Here is a 15,725-nt window from a genome sequence, read left to right on the forward strand (position 1 = left end):
CACGAGAGTTGGAGTAATGACTCTCAGTGCAGCAATACTGAAATTATTTCAGCCCTGGGTGGGATTTGAACCCAGATAGCTGTAGTGGCAACCGGGAACTCTAACCACTTTCTTATCTAAATGTGATGATATTCTGATGTACAACTTTTAACTGTATGTAATTGCTAACTGTAACTTATTCCTTCCCCTCCTTTTTTATCCCCTTTTTTTTTTTTTTTTTTTGGCATAGAATGTACCTGTTGGGACACACAACATCCATGGTGTGGCAGAAGGTGGTGGTAGTGCTGTAGGTGGAAGTGGGGTGAGTAGTAGTGGAGGTGGAACTGGCAGTGGAACTGGAGGAGGTGGAAGTGGTAGTGCCGGTGGTAATGTGTCCCCTCAATTGCCACGACGTAGCTGGGGTTCCCGAGAATCGTACACCTCCGACGGAGACAGCGGAGTTGGGCCTGACTCTGCAGCTTCAAGGTGAGACCATTACAGTAATCTATTAAATCCAAATGTTAGTTCTTTCAATGTGTAGGTTTCCTTCAACTGAACCAAATACCACAAGACATTCAGAATAAGGTGGATATACATGTTTATCAAAGGATCTTTCCCCCCCTTATGAGAGGAGTAGCCTATTCAGACTGTACACCCAACCCTCACCCATCTGAAACCAATTCATCCCTCCATCCATCTTAGCACCTTATCCATAAAGGGCCATCCCTGTCCCCTGCCATACCAATTGGATCAAAGACAATGTAGTGAGACACAGCACCTCTACAGCAGGGCCCAACAGCCAGTTGTAGGATTGCTGAGTAAATTATTATTTGCAGTGAATTCAGATTGTAGTGGATTGGGGATGAAAAGGGTGAGGATTTCTCTCTCATTTATGGCTACATCACTATGTTGGAAGTAACATATCAGTTGGGAAATGTAGTACATTGCATATACATGTAAATCATGGTAAATCATGCATTAAAAGTAGTCTGACCCTTTTTTTTCCATAAAATTGTTACCAAATTAGAAATGTATGCACTATTTCTCATGATTGTTTACAAATACCACCACCACCAGTCGAATGCCATCAGCCGAAGGACGACCCGATCTTGACAACTCTCGGCGCAGTGATGCCGAAAACATGTCTGGCCAAGAAGTGACTCCTGTTGTATACTCCTTCATGGTTGAAGAATGTATCCTGGCGGCTTACTCAGCAAGATCAGTGTCATGTCCCCTTCATGCTGATCTGCTCCTTGCACAGATTGCACCAGATACTGTAAGTGAAGAGCACAGAGTTATGAAAGTATAATAATGATAACTGATACCCCAAATTTCACTCAGTGGAAATCATCTCTTAAAGTGACTGGCACCAGTACTTGGGCCCATCCATAGGTATCTCTGGGAAGAAGCATTAGATTGCAGGTTATGTTGTATTGGTGTGGGACTGTTTTCCTGGTCACCAACTCCCCTACAAACATGATTTAGTGGGCCAACATTGGCCCTAGGTTGGCCCAACATTGGCCCAGCATTGGCCCAACATTGGCCCTAGGTTGGCCCATTTGTTACCAATATATGCCAACCTAGGGCCAATGCTGGCCCTCTAAATCATGTTTGCAGGGTATATCGATCGTCATTGGTAGGAAAAGGGGAGCATTTGCCAGTTAGCTCTCTTTGTATGAAAAGGTGGAGGAGATATAGGTAAAGCTTACATAGAGAAAATTAGAGCTCAGTCAGTCATTTGCTGCTTCAAGTTTCACTAAGTGGAAACCCACAGCCCTACAGTGGCTGTCAATGGTCCTCAGAACCTCCCAGAGGTCTCTGTGAGAAGAAATTTAGGACTGTTTTGTGTGTGTCATGTAAGTGCGGGACTGTTTCTATGTCAATGGCTGAAAGTTGTCTTCTCATATTTGAAATAGTGTAATAAATACAGTTAAAGTTAATAGAGAGAGAGATAGTTGGTCCAGTCCAGGGACTGAGTTTCAGCCCCTCAGGGCTACACTTTCTGTTGGGTTTTGAAAGTTGGTAGCTTTGCTCTCCATCTTACAGGACCACCACGTGTAGGTAAGGTGAAAGAGAGGACATTGACAGGTTTTGAAGATGGACAGTGTTTGCATGCAATCCTGCATGCAGAGGCAACAGTGAAATGCAGGAGGGGACGATTTATGCGTTTATTAATCAGTGGGTTATGTATACATGGGAGTGCTAGGTGCACATGGGAATACAAACGGGTATGGACTGACGTGGGGGGCCAATGTCGTTCATTACACAGGGTGAAGACGATGCCACACCTAGTATAAGTATGAAAAGGGGCCTTGTTGGCTGTAACAAAGGGTCCTTGTACAGGAAGCGTCACTGCTGGTTGGGGCATGCCACAACACTATGGTACCCTACTCTATGCTAGTATCCTAGGACAAAGCACTATACCACAGGCAGTAGAGAAATGAATCTTCTATATCTGTCTCACAGGACCACTACTTACAGGTACCTGCTGTTGGTCCCTACTGAAAGAAAGAATTATAATCCTGTATTAATATTAATGTATGTGAAGAACATAACTTCCTGAATGTAACCATGGTACAGTAATGTTGATAGGATTATGATGAAGTAAGGAAAGGGTAAAGCAAATGGAGTGAAATGTCAGTATATTGAATTGATATGACCTTATAGATTCATTGTATGATGTATGATTGTCTTAACTGTATTTTTGTTACATTTTTATACACATATTTCTAGTGTCGCTGTAGACAGGTTATCTTTCTCCTGATACAGAAATTCATCTTTTCATCCTTATCCAGATATATCTTGTTGCACACTTGTTTATGTATATGCAGTGTGGCAACACACATTTTCCTTGTACTTGTACAAAGATTCACATATTTTCATCCCCATCTAGGTGTTCCTAGATCTTGGTGATCGTTTCTTGATTCGACCAGACGTGATCAAGCAGGGTAAACTACTAGGCCGGGGTGGCTTCGGCTTTGTTTTTCAAGGGTCTTGTCGGCACCGTGGTGTCACGGGAGCACAGACTGATGTAGCGCTGAAGATGCTTCAGCCTGTTGACCCAGGACCCAATGCAAGACAGAGTGCCATAGTCGCTTACAAGGTAAGCTAATGATCCGTCATGTTGTGGACATTATTATTCTATATACCAAGGGCCTCTTCTCCCTTATATGGGAGGTAGCCAAGTCAAGGCACGCACTCACATTATTATAGCAAAAATAATTTAAATAGGGTTTTGCTTCTGCTGAACAAAATTATCTAAGGTTAGTCTGGAAACATTTGTAAAGTCTCTTGATATGGATAGGGTACCCATGATTACAAATACTTGTAGCTAATTTGATTCTGAGTCTTTCTTTCATATGAATAGAATCATCTGACATTATACAGAAAAAACTGATGAAATTACCTTGTAGTGTGTTTAGGCTGGCTACCTCCCTTATAAGAGGAAAGAAGCATTTTGGCATCCAGATAGTATGGGATAATGTGAGGATGTTTTGGTGCCATTCCCTAACCTAGATGTAAAATTTTGAACTCTAACCAAACTACAAGCTGTGGAGTGCAACATTGTAGCAAAGGGGACCTTAAGACAAAAGTATTGTTGTTGTTGCTGTTGTTATTGATTAGCCCTCAGTGTCAGTGGGTTATAACCAGGGTTACGGAGGGAAGGTCAGCCTGTAATGGTGCTCCACATATGATATGTTGTGATCATGCCAGCATACTGCCAATTCAAACCATTATGTAAATGTCTAGAAAAAACTGTAAAATAATTATGATAATTTTACATTTCAGGCAGCACAAAGTAAGTGGGAACGTGATCCCCTACAGCATGCATGCAAGGCATACTGTTCTGCACGCCAGGAGGTAAACATCCTTCTTGCCCTCCGTCATCCTCACATTGTGCCTCTGGTTGGGGTGTGTCCTCGACCACTTGCCCTGGTGCTCGAGTTGGCGCCCCAAGGAGCACTGGACCAGTGCCTCAAGCACTATCGTAGGTCGGGGGCAAGGCTTACTCTTCATACGTTACAAGCAGTCATCCTTCAGGTGAGATTTGTTTACATATTCATTTGCTCTCATATCTTTATATCTCTTCCCTAGGAGACTTATGGTCTCACCCTGAGGCTGTTACCAGTTTCCTGGAGACTGCAGATATTCTGCAAGTGGGACCAGGGGGAATGGATTGATTGATTGATTTTGCTTTTAGTGGAAGAAAAATTTTATGATTTGATGAGCTGCTTTTCTGTACACTCCTGTGTCATGTGTGAAATTTATCTCTAACTTGTTTTGAATCACATCATATGGCCAAGAAAGATTTGGACATAGCAAGTTATACTTTCAATACCATGCATTATCAATCAATCCATTGCCCTTGGCCTCTCTTGCAGAAGACCCATGGCCTCCAGGAAATCAGCAAGAGCCAGTCAGGACCATAAGTCACTCAAAGAAGAGATGTTGTGTTGTCTGGGGATTGTTACTGTGGGGATTTGTAGTATGAGGTGCTCTGTGTCTCCTAAGTAGTGATTACATCTGCGGCAGTTTGAATGTGTGGCCAATCCTATTCTGTGTGCTTTATCAATATTGTATGATCAGTCTAGATGTTTTTTAGCTTGGGACTGAGCTTTAGTCTGAGCAAGGCTTCCATGAAATGAAACCTGCTTCAGGCCAAAGTTCATCATTCAGATTTATTAATTGATTTATTTTGTATGTGTGTATGTATATATGTATATTTATCATTATTATGAATTTTATTATTATCATATTATAAAGAATGAGTGGAGAAAGATTAGTAAAAGAGGTGTGGAAGGCAGAGGTGGATGGAGTGAACTTGAAGGGACAACCAAGGATGAGGTGGGATGGGGTAAAAGGGGCATTGAGCAAGAGGAGAATGTCTGTTGAGCAAGGAAGGGAGAGGCAGGGTACAGGGGTGAGAGGAGAATGGTTGTGTATAGATGATACTGTGATGCAAGGAAGGGAAGGAGTTGGGGATGGGGGGTCAGGGAGTGATTATGTGTGAATGATATTTGCACAGCCCAAAGGGATTTCCCCTTGTCTTCTCATTTTCTACATGAGGGGATGAAGAGGGGGTCGCCAATCAAGTGAAATGGCCTTGCTATGGATGTGCTGTGTCTTGCTGCATTGCTTCTGACCCAGGGCACTGCGCAGGATACAGGGATAAACCATCATCCACGAGGAGTTAAGATGAGAAGGAGGAAAGGGTGGGGGATGGGAGTGGACTGGGTGGGAATGAAATGGGTGGGAGTGGGTATGTGCCTTTTGACTTTGGCTATCTCCCTGGTCAGGGGCTTTTTCCCCCTTGCAAGGGAGGTAGCCAAAGTGAAAGGCATAAATCCACTCCACTCCAATTCACAACCCCTCCCTCCTTCTTTTCTTGGCTCCTCCTGGATGATGGGTCATCCCTGCATCTTGCCCATTGCCCTGGGTCAGAAGCAAAACACAGCACATCCACAGCAAGGTTGCTTTATTTAATCAGCAACACCCCTCACTGTCTCCTCATGCAGAAAAAGAGAAGACGGGGAGAAATCCCTTGGGGCTGCGTCAAAATATCATTCACACATAACCACTCCCTAACCCCCCCATTCCCCAACCAATTCCTTCTATGTATCACAGCATCATCCATACACAACCATTCTCCACTCACCCCTATCTTCTGTCTTCTCCCTTCCTTCTTCAACAGGCATTCCCCTCTTTCCCAATGCCCCTCTTACCCCATCCATCCATCTCATCCTTGGTTGCCCCCTCATGTTCACTCTATCGACCTCTGCTTCCACACTTCTTTCACTAATCTTTCTTCACTCATTCTTTCCATGTGTCCAAACCATCCCAATACTCTTTCATCAGCCCTATCTTCCAACTCCTTTTCCACCCCAGCTCTCCTCCTCACCCCCTCATTTCTCACTCTAACCAGCCTAGTAAACCCAACCCTACCACACTTCTCAGGCATTTCATCTGAAACACATTTAAGCTCTTTTTCTCTTATGTTCCATGTTTCTGCCCCATACAGTGCTTGGTATATAGGTTGATAGATTTATTTATTCCTACTTTTTATTTTTATTTATTTATTCATTTATTTTTTTGTTATATATTAACCAGAGTAAAATCCATGAAGCACTCATGAAAAGGGTCAGTACCCACAAAATCCTCAAGAAATTATCATACATACATACATATACCAAGGCTTTTTCCCCCTTACAAGGGAGGTAGCCAAAAAGGGAAAGGCATAAAAACACTCCCACCCACTTCATCCCCAAACACACTCCCTCTCATCTGAGCACCTCCCGGATGACGGGTCATCCCTGCACCCTGCCCACTGCCCTGGGTCAGAAGCAGTGTCGCAAGACACAGCACATCCACAGCAAGGCTGCTTCATTTAATCGGTGACCCCCCCTCTCCGTACCCCCTTGCATATAAGGAGAGGACGGGGAGAAATCCCTTCGGGCTGCGTCAAAATTTACTCACACATACTACCCCACCCCCACCCACCCCGCCCATTCCTCCTCATGCAATCACAACATCATCCATATACAACCATTCTCCACTCACCTCTGTCTTCCGTCCTCTCCCTTCCTTCCTCAACAGACATTCCCCTCTTCCCCAAAGCCCACTTCACCCCATCCATCCACCTCATCCTAGGACGTCCCCTCATGTTCACTCCCCCCACATCTGCCTTCCATACCTCTTTTACTAGTCTTTCTTCACTCATTCTTTCCATGTGTCCAAACCATCCTAATATTCTTTCATCAACCCTATCTCCCAAATCCTTTTTCACCCCTGTTCTCCTCCTCACCTCCTCATTTCTCACTCTATCCAGCCTAGTAACCCCCACCATACTTCTCAGACACCTCATCTCAAACACATTCAAACTCCTTCTCTCTTCTTCTCTTATGTTCCACGTTTCCGCCCCATACAGTGCTGTTGGCACAATCACTCCTTCATACAGTCTCCTCTTTGCATCCATTCCCAAATGTCTATTCCTCATTACACTCTTTAATCCACCAAGGCATTTACTCGCTTCTCTCAATCTACATTCTACCTCCACCTTCACTCCACCTTTTCCTGCTACACTTGCACCCAAGTATCTAAAACTATCCACTTCCTCCAGTCGCTCTCCCTTAATGTTCACTTCCAGTCTACTGCCACTTTCACCCCTTGTACATCTCATCACCTTACTTTTACCCACATTTATCTTTAGCTTTCTTCTATCACATACTCTCCCAAACTCTGCCACCAGCTTCCTCAATCCCTCCTCTGACCCTGCCACAAGCGCAGTGTCGTCCGCAAACAACAGCTGGCTCACCTCCCACTTTTCTCCATTTTCTTTAACCATCTCCAATCCCTGACCCACTACCCTAGCATTCACCTCTCGCACCACCCCATCCATGTATAAGTTGAACAGTCAGGGCGACATAACGCATCCTTGACGAAGTCCCACCTTCACTTCAAACCACTCACTCTCTCCATTTCTAATCCTGACACAAGCTCTACTACTCTCATAAAAACTCTTGACAGCTCCCAAAAGCTTTCCTCCTATCCCATAAATCTGCATAACCTCCCACAGTGCCTTTCTGTCTACCCTATCATAAGCCTTTTCCAGATCCATAAAAGCCCAAAAAACATCCTTCCCCTTTCCTATAGCTTTCTCACATATCTGTCTTACCACAAAGATCTGATCTACACAACCTCTACCTGTCCTAAATCCACACTGTTCCTCACCAATTACTCCTTCTGTTCCTCTCCTAATCCTCTCAATTAAGATCCTCCCATAAGCCTTCCCTACTACACTTAACAGGCTAATCCCTCTGAAACTACTACATTCAAACTTGTCCCCTTTTCCCTTGTAAAGAGGAACTAAATTATCATAACAGTAACTTTTATCGTTTGAACAGGTTGCAAAAGCTCTGGAGTACCTTCATGGTCAGCATATAATCTACAGAGACCTCAAGTCAGAGAATGTGTTGGTTTGGGATCTACCACCTCCATTCCATCATGATCCCTATCCTAGAGTGGATGTTAGAGTAGCTGATTATGGTAAGTTTGTTGTCTATTTCTATATTGTCAGGAATAATGTATTCAGTATCAGGAAGAAATAACAAGATTCTTTTCCATATATACCAAAGGATCTTTTTTCCTCAAAGCATACACCCACACCACACCCTTCTAAAAGCCTCTCATTGCTCCTCTCATCTTAGCATCCTTTGACATCTATGTTTTTTCCAATTCCTCAAGTATAGTTACTTCTTACAAATATAGAGTGAGATTAGGAGTGTATAGAGTGAGCTTGGGAGGAATGACTGAAAATGACAGATGGATAGAAAGGAATGGGTTTTGGATGCATGTGGAATGTCTTCCAAGCAGGGAAGAGAGATTGCAAAAGATAGGAGACAGCGGAAGAAGATTCAAGGTATGGGATATTGCTATAGAGCTTTCTGTAGTAAGGGGGGGATTGTTGCATTGGTTTGTAGTGCAAAATAGCTTGTAAGTTTTCAAATTCATCTTTTGCATTTTTGCAGGCATCAGCAGAGCAAGTTTGCCAACTGGGACAAAAGGTTTTGGAGGCACTGAAGGTTTTATGGCTCCAGAAATGATGAGACACAATGGAGAGGAAGAATATACAGAAAAGGTACTTTTGTTTCTTTATCTTCACAAAAATTGTAGTCATCCATATATACATCTACCTAGGGCTTTTTCCCCCTTACAAGGGAGGTAGCCAAAGTCAAAGGCATAAATTCATTCCCATCTATTTCATCCCCACATACTCCACTCCCATTCACCACCCCACCCTCCCTCTTTTCTTGGCTCCTCCTGTATGACAGGTCATCCCTGCATTGTAGTAGAATTGTAGTCAAATTATGAAAAAGAAATCCAAGGCACAATGAGAAGAAAGATACAGATTTTTTTATTATAGAAATTTTGTTCAGATTCTAAAGGTTGTTTCTTAATGATGACAAGATTAAGAGGTGATAACATACCAGTGGGATTAGATTTACGGCTACCCAGGTAGTATGGCAAGGGAGAGAGCAACTTTTTTTCATGTAAAATTAAAAAGGATGTAGTTAGATCGGCCTTATGATGATTTCAAGGTAGTTATCCTTAAATATGAAATTTGTGAATAATATCCCAGTAGAGGATATTGAATGCATAGATTTTAATTATTAATTTGTTGTGGAAAAAGAAATAGGATCTTCAGTCAGGAACATACCGGTATATTTTTTTCATTCCTCTCTACATAGTATTATTACATGGACTGTATTTGCTAACCATTCATTCATTCATTCATATCATTCCAGGTTGACTGTTTCTCATTTGGAATATTCATGTATGAACTGTTGACAACTCACCAACCGTATGAGCATTGTGACAATGTCAAGGAGCATGTACTAGAAGGGGGACGTCCTGCACTCACACGTCTGGTCAGTATCAGTTTTGTGCATACAGGACAAATCTTAATATTTTGAATATTTCTAACCACTTCAGTATGGGTCAAATTTTTGCATTCAGCATTGGCTGCCATATGTACAATGCATCACACCACTTGCATTATAAAATTTAAAGTCACTGCTGTATTACTTGTTCTCTTTTACTCTGAGTAATAAGAAACACAGGGAACGTGATCAAACCAGTTCACAGAATCCAGGGGTAACTCATGTACAACTACAAAAAAATATATGTAATCAAGATGCCAATGCCAGCATCCTCATGTACCCACTCGCTCCTCATGACGCCCATGTAGGCGTCATCATACCGAAGTGGTTAATACCTCAGCAGAATGAATACAGCTGATAGAAAAATGTACATATATATATATATATATATATATATATGTATATATATATATATATATATATATATATATATGTATATATATATATATATATATATATATGTATGTATGTATATATATACATGTACCAAGGGAGCTAGCCATAGTCAAAAGGCATAATTCCACTCCCACCCATTTCATCCCCACCCACTCCACTCCCACTCACCACCTGTCCCTCCCTACCTCTTTTCTTGGCTCCTCCAGGATGACAAGTCATCCCTGTATCTCACCCATTGCCCTGGGTCACAAGTAATGCAGCAAGACACAGTACATCCACTGCAAAGCCACTTCATTTGATTGGCAACCCCCCCTCCCTTTCAGTCTCCTCATGCAGAAACATTGACCATGGGGAGAAATCTCATTAGGCTGTGTCAAAATATCATTCACACATAACCACTCCCTAGCCCCCCTATCCCCCACCCACTTCCTTCTATGCATTACAGCATCATCCATACACAGCCATTCTCCACTCACCCCTATCTTCTGTCTTCTCCCTTCCTTCCTCAACAGACATCCCCTTCTTTTCCAATGCCCCTTTTACCCCATCCATCCATCACATTCTCAGTAGCCCCTGTTCATTCCATCCACCTCTGCCTTCCACACTTCTTTTACTAATCTTTCTTCACTCATTCTTTCCATGTGTCCAAACCATCCCAATACTCTAAATCAACCCCATCTCCCAGCCCTTACAAGGAAGGTAGTCAAAGTCAAGACATAAATCCACTCCCACCCGTTTCATCCCCACATACTCCACTCCTATTTACCACCCCTCCCTTTTCCTGGCTCCTCCTGGATGATGTAAGAATAAAAATTAATTATATTGAAAATAATGAAGAAAAAAATTCTTTCCCATCCTTCAACAGGAAACCCAGTATCCGGTCTACTTACTCGACCTGATGGTCATGTGTTGGTCTCAGCAACCACGAATGAGACCGTCAGCATCACAGATTGTATCCATTGCATCGGCTCCAGAACTTACGCATCTCATAGACGTGGCCTCACTTGACCACTCACTCAATATCACGGATGCAATCCCAGTACCTCCAAAGACCATTAAGGATGAAGGTAAGGCAGAGTATAGAAATGTCTATATAAGTCTAGTGATGGCCTAGCTACTTTGAAGGTTTTTGATAAAAAAATGACAGCCAGATTTATGAAGTACAAGACTAAAGAATACATACATATACCAGAAGGCTCTTTCCCCCTATGTAAGTGGAATGGCCAGGTTAAACAGTACACTTGCCTAACACCCATACCTCACTTCATGCAATTTTTACATTACGCGATCCCTTCAAGAACATATCCCTCGCAAAAATAAAGAAGTCCCTGTAATTACTAGTCAAGATTAAGCAATGATGATAGTATTTCAGTTAACAATTGTAAAAGAGAACAAAGATCTTTTTGTTGCTTTGTAGCCATAACACTGCACCCATGATATACAATAAATTGAGTACTTTCCTCTTTTTTTTTTTCTTATTCTTTTCTTTTTATTCAATTAATGGTGAAGGAGTTAATAAATTATTAGTGTTTGTGTGGCCATAATATTGCATTCATAATGTTCAGTAGATTGAGTACATTTTTCTTGTTTTCTTTCTTAGATGGAGAAGATGTTGCAGTGGAATATGGGAAGATTTGGATAAGCCGCACATCCCCACAGTTGGATATGGTGGGAGCAGGGAACTGGGGATGGTCCTCCTACATGAGCATAGAAGGTCTGCCGGACACAATAACTGCCATGTGCTGTATAGGTGACATTGTCTGGCTTGGTGACAATGCTGGAAAAATTCATGGGTACAGGTAAGTTTCTCTCTCTCTTATTCTTGTTCTCATTCTCTCTTTTTCTTTTTCTCATTCTCTCTTTCTCCCTCTAACTCTTTCTCACTCTCATTCTCTCTCTCTCTCTCTCTATGAATTTTAGCAGCTGGAAAAATAGCAGAGTACTATGTACCTTCTCCCATGATCCATAACTCAGATACCTCTCCTGCTGCCCATCTTGCCGATCTCCTTTCCAGACCCGCTTTCCTCTCTCAACTAGACACTGCGTGATACAAAGGCGGGACACCACGAGCATAGCTCCCCTTCCCGCAAAATACAACTAGGTAAATACATTGTTATCTTTGTTTAATGCTTTTCATAATCATCTTACAGCACGGCCAACCACATCCATATCTTCAGCTACTGCCTGGAGCCCGATACCCCACAGTCCTCACCCATCCGTTCCTTATGTAACTTGCAAGAGTTGGGACACGTGGCTGTAGCTCTCTGCAATGGTCGTCTCTTCATCTGTCGCTCTGATGTGACGCCAACCTCACCGGTACTCGGTGAAGGTAGCTTCGTCATGGCAGAGTTGGCAGGTGACACACAAGCCATTCACTGCCTAGCTTTGACACAAGTAGCTGATACCTGGTAAGGAACTGTGTTTTTGTTTGTTGAAAACTACATAAACTCTCTGATACAATGTTCAGATTTCTCCCCATCTTCTCTTTTTCTGCATGAGGGGACAGGACGAAAGGGGGTGTTGCTGATTAAATGAAGCGGCCTTGCTGTGAATGTGCTGTGTCTTGCTACATTGCTTCTGACCCAGGGCAGTGGGCAAGATACAGGGATGACCCATCATCCAGGAGGAGCCAAGATAAGACAGAGGGAGGGAGTTGAATGGGAGTGGAGTATGTGGGGACAGAATGGGTGGGAGTGGATTTTATGCATGGCTAGAGAAGCTCCAGCATAGACCACTTCCTCTGTGAGCAGGCTGGATAATAATCACAATACATGCTATGGTAATTGAAATTATTAATGAAAATAGTTAAAGGGTAATTGTATAATGTTCTGTCTCCTCCACAGGTCACTTTGGTGTGGCGGCAGTGATGGACTTATGAGCATCTTTACCATGTGCCATGATGGCTTGGTCATTGGCCAGGACACTGCCTCACATTCCACCTCGTCTACACCGCCTTCGGATTCCTCTGACGTACTTATCTTACATTCTCCCCTTGGCCAGAAGCACGTCCAGCCTCACCTCCAGCACTCGCTGTGGTCATATGTCTATCCAGGTGAGTTGTAAGCCCACAATACGTGAGGCTATAGAATATGGAAGGGTCGTAGGACAAGGATGAAAGTTGTTTGTGATTGGATATCGTATTGCAACTAAGTACACTCGCACATCCATTCCCTCCAGGTTGTGTAGTGTACCACTGGGATGCTGTGAAACAGAGTGTTACCAACCGCTTAGATTGTTCCAAATTGGCACCTTGCTCTGAATCCCTCCAGTCTATCAGCATTGAGGAACACCTCTCCCCATCCCATTGCCAGGTCAGTTTGGAACCAAACCTGCATGGCCTAGTTTCATAAGTACTGTGTTTATGTTGTTAAAATGGTTTACTGTTTATGCAGATATTTGCTCATGCCACCTGGATGCATTTCACTTTAAAGTTTTCCTTTAACAGGTGTCTGCTGTGGCAGTGTGTGGCAGAGAACTATATGTTGGAACGATGTGGGGCTGTGTGGTAGTTGCCGAAGCAGATTCAATGAGACCCATCACGGTGTTTAGACCCTACGAGGATGAGGTGCGAGCTATTGTGCCCTTGTCCAGTCCCTTCGATATCCAAGAGGTCCCCATTTCCAGTGATACTTCCAGTCCAAAGGACAATACTGGCAGTACCGAGTCCTCAAACGATTCTTCCCGATCCTCTTCGATGATGTTAGAGGAAGGGGAGAAGATCACTAGTCCTCCTCCTCTCCTGGCCACCATTGGCAAAGGATATCGCAACCTCTTTGGCCGTTATGCTCCCCTTCCAAAGTCTGCACATCCAGACCAGACAGCCAACCGCACCATGTACTGTCTACTGTGGAGAGCTCACCAGTGGATGAATTCATGAGTCACAGGACTGAAGTCCAAGCCACACTTCCTTTCGGGATTTGTATTCTTATTTTGGTTACACTACCCATACCAACTAGTGGGGTACCTCATCAAGAATCAACAACCACCATTATGGGATTCCTGTCCATGCTTAAGAGTGATCACCACATTGCGCTCCCAAGAGACCTAGCTGACATCTCAACTTGAAGACTTTTTTGCAAAAACAAAACCAAATGTTTAATTGTGTGTATCATCTCAAATGAGACCAAGGAAGCATTACTCCTCCATGAAACACCATGCATAGACAGTGGTGGGTAAATAATGCTGTAGTCCAGTGTCAAGTCACATTGCTTGTGTTCTCATTAATGTAGTACATACATACATCATACATATACCAAGGCTTTTTTACAAGGGAGGTAGCCAAAAAGGGAAAGGCATAAAAACACTCCCACCCATTTCAAAAGCCCCCTTCACCCCATCCATCCACCTCACCCTGTGGTGGGGGAAAAGAATACTGCCACCAAGTATCCCACTTGGATCGTAAGAGGCGAGAAAAAAGGGACGGGGAGAGGGACTAGGCATCCTTCTCCCTGTAGCCCCACGGGGCACACATCCTAAAGACAAAATTAATGTAATAAATGTATAATTGGAATGTGTAACCAAACAATTATGCATTTTGGAAGAAATGGAGCCACACCTTTCCTTAGCCAGGGAAGTGCCGCAAGTGTACAGACACTGAAGAATGTACACATTATTTTTGCATGCAGGAGTGGCCACAGGGCACACGTTCTTAACCGAATGCAATGAGTGGTAGGTGATGCATATCTAAAGCCTTGTATGCAAAAATGAGTACTGTATAGCTCACACGTTACTCCAACAACTCCACAGTGTCATTCTGTGCATATAATCATCTGTGAAATGGATACCACAGCCAAACAAGAGTACTATGATACACACTAGTAAATCATCAGACTGCTGCAGTCCTTTTCCTTTGTGTTCAAATACCAGTATACAGCAAGTCCAAGAAGAAAGACCAGCCACTTCTTTCAGCTTGCCATCTGCTGAATACAAAAGCTTAATAGTGCTATGCTAAGAGGAGGAGGCCTTTGGTAATCAGAAAATATGAGAGTGATGTTTCACCAGTCATACAGAAGAGCCTTTTACCATATTGCATCAAGAGGAGGAGCCTACAATTATTGAGCCACAGTTTGGATGTGTTTCCCTATAAAAAGCTCAAATGTCAACTTGTTTTGCAAGTTGCCGTATGGTTAGTAACGGAGGGCAACATTTTGATTCACTGTTTTCTCCCAAGATGTTGAAATCAGTGATGGGGCAGTGTGGCTCTTTTTCGCTGTTTTCTCCAAGACAGTGACAGCAGTGCCTAAGTATTTTGATAAACAGGGAAGAACCAAGTTTTTATTGTTCCATGGCTGTGCCTCATTACTTCCACTTTTACATGATTTGAAAAAAAAAAGAGACATATTATTATGTGTGTTGTTCATCAAGCTGGGACATAATGGAAGTATCTGTGATTACAATGCTTATTTTAGATTTCATTTGTTATATTTATTTTTTCTTTCATCTTTAATGGCATCTAGTCATTAATGGACTGAAGGTTGACTATTCCTCCTAAACGGAGGTCTGGAGTGTATAAATACAGTTGTACAGAACCCAGGGCTGACCCAAAAGCAAGTAACCATAGACAGTGTCCATCCAATTGTAGAATGTTGACCACTTGTTCTTAAGTTATCCAGTTGTAACCATATTCTCTTAAACATGGTTGTATGGAGAATGGGCTTTTATTTCACTAAACCTTGAAACCAGGAGTGTACCTAGGAGCTTGCCAGAAAACATGGGTTTCTGGTGTGAAGGCCAAAGGGAAATGCAGGTATGCACTGTTGTAGCATTTTCCCCACTATCAATCAATCAATTAAAATTGACTGATACCTAAATTTGCATGTAGAACCTTTCTTTTAGTCCTTCCTTGTCTTGACCACCCTGTGAAATCTCTCCAGTTTCTTAGTTGCTTAGATCAGTTTCAATCCTGATCTTCTT

General features: G+C 42.8%; 1 protein-coding gene across 6 annotated transcripts in view; it reads left to right on the forward strand.

Moving 5' to 3' along the window:
* Positions 1-14,077, forward strand: part of LOC143039558 (leucine-rich repeat serine/threonine-protein kinase 1-like) — a 57,185-nt gene extending 43,108 nt beyond the window's left edge. For 4 of the 6 annotated variants that reach the window (XM_076209756.1, XM_076209759.1, XM_076209760.1 and 1 more), the window contains exons 33-45: positions 230-465; positions 1,057-1,255; positions 2,873-3,082; positions 3,769-4,020; positions 7,881-8,022; positions 8,505-8,614; positions 9,282-9,404; positions 10,678-10,879; positions 11,413-11,611; positions 11,963-12,220; positions 12,656-12,864; positions 12,990-13,123; positions 13,258-14,077. In XM_076209756.1, coding sequence (XP_076065871.1) covers positions 230-465; positions 1,057-1,255; positions 2,873-3,082; positions 3,769-4,020; positions 7,881-8,022; positions 8,505-8,614; positions 9,282-9,404; positions 10,678-10,879; positions 11,413-11,611; positions 11,963-12,220; positions 12,656-12,864; positions 12,990-13,123; positions 13,258-13,689 — 2,706 coding nt within the window. In that variant the 3' untranslated portion in view covers positions 13,690-14,077. The remainder of the gene's footprint in view (positions 1-229; positions 466-1,056; positions 1,256-2,872; positions 3,083-3,768; positions 4,021-7,880; positions 8,023-8,504; positions 8,615-9,281; positions 9,405-10,677; positions 10,880-11,412; positions 11,612-11,962; positions 12,221-12,655; positions 12,865-12,989; positions 13,124-13,257) is intronic. The other 2 variants (XM_076209762.1, XM_076209761.1) reach the window with 1 other exon arrangement.
* The last annotated feature ends 1,648 nt before the right edge of the window (positions 14,078-15,725 follow it).

Source organism: Oratosquilla oratoria, chromosome 26 (genome assembly GCF_046742065.1).
Source record: "Oratosquilla oratoria isolate Oo_2021 chromosome 26, ASM4674206v1, whole genome shotgun sequence".
Classification (NCBI taxonomy): Eukaryota; Metazoa; Arthropoda; class Malacostraca; order Stomatopoda; family Squillidae; genus Oratosquilla; species Oratosquilla oratoria.